The sequence below is a fragment of the Glycine max genome, chromosome 1 (assembly GCF_000004515.6).
Source record: "Glycine max cultivar Williams 82 chromosome 1, Glycine_max_v4.0, whole genome shotgun sequence".
NCBI lineage: Eukaryota > Viridiplantae > Streptophyta > Magnoliopsida > Fabales > Fabaceae > Glycine > Glycine max.
The window spans coordinates 25,904,965-25,911,532 of NC_016088.4; the positions used below are offsets into that span (position 1 = coordinate 25,904,965).

General features: G+C 26.0%; 1 protein-coding gene across 1 annotated transcript; it reads right to left on the reverse strand.

Moving 5' to 3' along the window:
* Window positions 1-1,569: 1,569 nt before the first annotated feature.
* Window positions 1,570-4,071, reverse strand: LOC100819750 (transcription factor HHO2). Its single transcript, XM_003516798.5, has 5 exons — window positions 3,626-4,071; window positions 3,235-3,506; window positions 2,842-3,142; window positions 2,656-2,732; window positions 1,570-2,001 (listed from the first exon to the last, which is right to left on the reverse strand). Exons 1-5 carry the CDS (start codon window positions 3,756-3,758, stop codon window positions 1,645-1,647), a joined length of 1,140 nt encoding a protein of 379 aa, XP_003516846.1. The 5' UTR covers window positions 3,759-4,071; the 3' UTR covers window positions 1,570-1,644.
* Between the last annotated feature and the right edge of the window lie 2,497 nt (window positions 4,072-6,568).

Genomic DNA, 6,568 nt, shown 5'->3' on the forward strand with positions numbered 1-6,568 from the left:
TCGTTATAAATGTGCTAAATTAGCTTTTGGTTATTAGGTATACGAGTTTATCAGGATTTAGGGGTGTACATGCTATGATATATATTTGTGTAAAACTAAACTAAATTTAATTGAAAATAAAAAATTAATCAAACTATTCTTCATTTTTAAAAGTAGTTTGATTGTTTGTAAGAATTATTGATAAAATCAAATTTGGTTCATCCTTGAAACTGATTTTCTTGTTTTTAATTAGTTTCAGAAATATGTTTAAAAAAATAGTTTTAAAAATAAACTTGTGAAAATTGTAGATTTAAAGCAAAATTTAAAATTGATTTTTGGTATAAATCATAGACACCCACCACGGGAGGCAATATGTTCGAGGTGGGATAAGATAATTGTGTGCAACAAAACTCTACCTCTAATCAAGCTAATATTACCCCACGTCATCGGTTGACATACTTAGTGGCAATTTAAAATTAATTTAAAATAAAAAATTATTTTTAAAGTTGATTTTAACTAAAATTGATCACCAACAAATTATTGATTGGAATGGTACTATACTCAGGTTCTTTAAGTAAGATTTTAGTTTTAGTCTTATTAAAAAAATTTGGTCAAGGATATTTCATTTAAGATGATCAATCAAATTTTTGGATAGAAATTAATCATTAGCAAAACTAGATAGTTAATAAATATTTCGTATTAATATCATGGTAATCCAGAAAAATGACAATTGGTCATTTAATTATTTGTCGGGTGATAAATTAATTTAGTTTAAAAGTCTATTTATATTATTTATTTTTTTGCAATTATAATGTAAGTGTTAATTTTAATATACTATTAATATATTTTTTTATACTATCAACTAATTAAAAATTACTATTTTTTGAATAAGCAAATATAGTGAAAATAAGTATCAATTAAAAAATATTATAAATATAAAGTTTGAAATATTTATTACAAAAACTAATTCATAAATGAATCTATCAATATACATCACCCAAATTCGTAATTCAATTTAACTAATCTTTTCCACTGCCCTAACCAAGATGCTACGTACTACCTAGGGACTAGGGAGGGAGGAAGTCATGTAATTTTCCCCAATTGGTAAACTCCTCCAAAATAGTGTGCATTTAAATTCAGATTAGATCATTTAAAATTACATTAAAATATCAATTTATTGTATTTTAAATAAATAGTCACACATTTAATTTATATTAAGGAATTATTTTCGGTATAAAATTAATTGAGTTGAGAAATACTAGAGCATTGAATGAAACCATTGTATTGAATAAAAAATTTATACTCAATTTAATTATTAACTCATTTTTTAAATTAAAACATCTAAAGATAAAACACTTTACTTTAAAATTAATGGATGTTGAACGTGCTTCCAAATCCAAGATGCTTTAAAAAGTCAGTTACATATTTTACTGCTGAGGAAATATTAGTGTAGCCAGCTAAAAGGGTGATTTGTAGTTTAACATGTTTGTTTTTTCGAATATTAATTATTTGTGAAAACTGAAAACATCATCTAGTAAAGTTACAGAAAATAAAACTATTTTCTTAAAATAAATTAATCTAAACATACACTAAGAGAATAACAATAGAGACTTTCTTTTGTACTAGAATATGTTTACAAAATTTTTTACAGCAAGTTGATCAAAATCAATTGGGGACAGGTGGTGAAGTTGTGATGGTGTGTGTGGAGGATGATGAGGCAGGTGAGTTTGAAAGAACACTATGATTAGGTCTTTCCTCAGAGTGTGAATGCTCCTTCTGCTTCATAATTGGTAATGTGTGGGTGACAGCTGGAGGGTGTGCAGCCACAGGTGCATATATTCCAGTTGGAGCAGTAGTAGTAGTAACTGTGGTCAATTCCTCTCCAGATGCTGTTGAGGTGGTTGCTACTGCAGCATATTCTGGTGGCTGAACAAAAATGTTCCCCACAAGAAATAAAGGGCCTGCTTGTGAACTTGCATTGTTGTGGATTATGGGGCTTCTTCTAGTGTGAAGACGAAATTTCTGTACAAGACAAAAAAACAAAATATCTTAGACCATGATTTAGGGCACGAGACTCAAGAAAAATGACATAGAAAATAAAGATAAAAAGGGTAAAATGGGTTTTAGATTTTCAATTTTCGGCTAAAATTAGTCTTGATTTTTATATTTTAAAAATTGGACAAAATTTATATGTAATTTCATAAGTATTTTTAGGGTTGTTCTACAGTTAGAATTGAAGTTTTATCAATCTGCATGCAAACATTATTTATTGAGATGAAACTTTAATTGTGATTGAAAAATCATACTTAATAATACTTATAAAACATTATGTAAATTTTATCCCTAAAAATAATGATTTTGATCTCTTTTATTTCTTTTAAATTGGTAAGCTTTATTCTTTACCATAAATATTTTGAATTTTATAAAATTATAAAATTCACCAATTATAAAAATTATATTGATGAAAATCATATTTTTAAAACAATTTTTTACTGAAAATTGAAAAACTTAAAACTTATTTTGCCCAAATAAGAATAAATAGGACAACCCAACTTTACTTAAAAGCCAATTTTCAGACTCAATTTTGGCACAGCACCAAAAAGGGAAAATATGTAAGATCATAGAAATGGGGCAAGAAATTAAAATGACCAAATTAGTTACACACACAACACAAACCTGTAAATGACTTTTGACTTCATCATTGGTTAGGCCATCAACCTTCATCAGCTCCCTGATCTGTTTAGGCGTGGCAGCTACAAACACCAAATACCAAACATCAAACATTTGACACAAAGCGGTTCCAATTTCAATTGCATAATTTAGAGCACATAGCAACTTGTGCAAATTAACTAAGATACTCACAGTCTGCACCCCCAAGTTGTTGAAGTGCATGCAAGAATCTCTTGTGCAATTCCTGTGACCAACACCTGCGTTGCTTTCTCTGAGCTTGTCCTTTCTCTTCTTTTTTGTTTTCTACTCTCACTGGTCCTGTAGAACTTGTAGCAGGCACTGGTGGTGAAGAGGGTGCTTTACCAATTGCTGATGCATCATTATTAATACTAGCCTTTGCATCACCACTTTTTTCCTCTCTTTGGAACGGTTGAAAAGCTCCACCGTTTCTCTTCACTTCCACAACATCAGTTTTCCTAGGCACAACAACGTCCTAAATAAAACCAAAAGCATCTTTTAATTTTTCTGCTTAAAAAACAAAATAAAATAAATGTTTGTTTTTTTAAAAAAAAATTGGGGTTTTACCTCTTTGGTAGGAGGGGGATTGGGATTCCACAACTGAACGGATCTGAGCCAATCTGATTTTTTTTTATCAGTGGCGGTTTTTTTGTGTTTATGAAAATGTTCTTCATCTTCATCTTCTTCTTCAACAGAATCTTGAGATGCCCTTTTCTTTAGAGGAATGAACTCCTCAAAAACAGGTCCATCCGTTGATGTCTGTTCCGAACACTCCGATTGGCCATTCAAATTGTACTCCGCTACCGTTCCAGCCAATTGCTGCCTACAAGCCTCAATTGCTGCATCAAATTCAAAAAAAAAAAAAAATCAAAAACCCACATCTAGAAAATGCAAAAAACAAAAACAACATACCCAGAAACAAAAGCAAAAATCTGTAACTTCTTCAAGGTTTAATTACCTTGCGTGACAAGCTCTAATGACAAAGGAAGCTCTTTAGGGAAAACTTGAATTTTCCTTCTTTCTTCCTCCAATGCTTCGATGTACTGAAGGAACCCCATTTTCAAGGGTTGCATTTTCTGAGCAAATTGCATTGAAATTTTGAAGTTTTTTTTTCTCTCTCTCTCTCTTTGATTATGTGTTGGTGAGTTATGAGTTTTGTGGGTGTGAGAAGAAAAACAAGAACAGTTTGAGGAAGAGGATGAGGAGGAATATATAGGGAATAGCGATTTGTCAAAGCGTGGACGGAAAACGGATCCAACAATGAAAAATTTTATTTATTATGGGATCTAATCTGAGCAGAATCAAAATTCGGAATAAACTTTTCTTCTAGAGAGAGAGGGAGAGTTAGAGAGAGAAAGCGATTGGAGGGTGGAGATGAACCGAGGTAAAGATCGAGGTCGGGGCGTCGCGTACAAAAAACGAATCTTTGATGCGTTTTATATTCTTGCATAGTGCATACTACACACAAGTCTTGTTTTCCTTTCTTATTTTGTCTCTCTGTTGTTTTGTCGTTTATGTAATTTTTTTATTATTTAAATTGATTGATTCATCTCTAAAAAAAAGTGTGAACAATACTTTGCTTTTTTTAGAAAAAAAATAGATAATATGTTTTTCATATGCAATATATATTTTTTAGCTTATTACTTAAAAATATTCTTTTATCTTACTGCATGACATATTTACATTGTAAAATTTTTACTTTTTTAATAATTATTATTAAGATAAATTGATTAACTGATAATATGACGCTCTGTCTATGTCATATTATCATTTAATCGATAATATGATATTTTATTACTTTGATAAGTTATGGTATAATGGATTGAAAATTAATGATAAATATTAAAAATAAAAGTAAAAAAATATCAAATAGTAAAATAAAGAAATGAGATAGTAAATTAAAAAGAAAGTTTATTAAACATATTTTTTAGATAGTAATTTTTTTCTCTTTAATCTAGTTTTTATATTCTCTAGTGTAAAAAATATTACTTTTTGCAATTAATAATTATTTTGATTTGATTTTCAAAATAGAGTAATTATTATAGAAGATTATTATACATAATAATTTTTTTTGAAGAGTATTATACATAATTTTTATGTTGTTAATGTACCTTAATTAAATCAAATTATTTAGTAATGTTTTTCAAAATTAAAGTAGTGGTATTCTTAGAAATTAAATTAGAATTTATTTATAATCTACTATATATATAAAAAAGATAAAATTTGATTCCATAGGATGATATCACTTGACAACAAAAATATTAAATGATATTATTTAATTCAATTATTAATTCAAATTAATTTTATTCTATTATGTAAATAGATTTTATTTTATTATTCACTCTATTAGAACTATATTAAGTTATTATTCTATTAAATGAAAAAAAAATTTAGAATTTTTATTTTTCAATAACATATTTTTATTTTATTTTCAGAATTATTAATCTTAATCAATTATTTCATTCTTCTGTTAACATTTCTTATAATGATTTTAATATTACTTAATAATATATATACTACAAAAAATGATTGATGAATTTATTTTATTGTTTTAGTTAATAATATATCTTTTTAGGAAATATGTATTAAGTTATATTAGTTTTGTAGAACAAAGAGTAAATCCATTACATCATATAATTAAAAGCTATAAAAAAATAAAATATAAAAAAATATTAATTTCGTGAATCATATTTAAACATTAATTAATAAAAATATGTTCAAATGTTTTTTAACATTTGAAATTAGTAACATCTACTCATTTGGAAAAAAAAGTTAATTCAAATCAATTTTTTTTCTTATCTATTCAATTAAAAAAGATTTTTATATTTTAAATTAACTTATTTGATTAATATAAAAAATTTATTTAATAATATATAAATTTATTAATATAAAAATACAGAAAATATATTAAATATAAAACAAAATTCATGGGAATTTTTTATAAAGTGTTAAATTTTATAAAAATACAAACTTAGTGAATGTAGATGAATATAGTATAAATCATATAAATTTTGATGATTAATTTTATAATATTTAATATTTATTATATGTATTGTTGATTATTTTGAATATATATATATATATATATATATATATATATATATATAAATACATCAATACCCGTATATTACACAAGACACTGAACTAGTTTTGTTAAAATAAATGAAAAAAATGACAAGAGTGAGGAGAGAGAAAGGGTTTGGTTATGAATATTCCAGACTGATTCCCTTCATTGAGTTCATTATGGGCTGGCAAATGCGTATCTTCACCGCCTTTCTCAATTCATTCATCTATTCAATCGGATAAGATCAAAGACTATTCTTCTTACACATTCTCTCTCTTCTTGTCTGTTTTGTCACCTATCAAAATGCGAATTTTCATTAATGCTTTCCTCTTTCAATTAATCAATGTTGTGTTTTTGGGTCAAGCTGTACGGAATGTAAGTGTATGGGATTTTCCTAAGAGCATTTTAATTTAAAATATGCAATTCTTATATAAATCAAAGCTACTATAGTGAAATCTTTTAAAAATGAATTTTTTTTAAGGAAAAAATATGACTTATAAGATACTATTTTTGAATAAATATTTAATACATTGAATTAGTATCATATATATATATATATATATATATATATATATATATATATATATATATATATATATATATATACACACACACATATATATCGTATATTTATATTTTAAAAATAATAAATATGTTAAATGTCCAAACAATTATACTAAAAATAATAATAATAACCATACAAAATAATAAATTACTATAAAATTTGGCAATAATTAAATAAAAGAAATACAAAATCTAATAAAGTTCGTGCTTTGTTAAAACTACTCATGAAAAATAATTACTGTTTTATTAAAGAAGCTTTCATATGAAACTCTA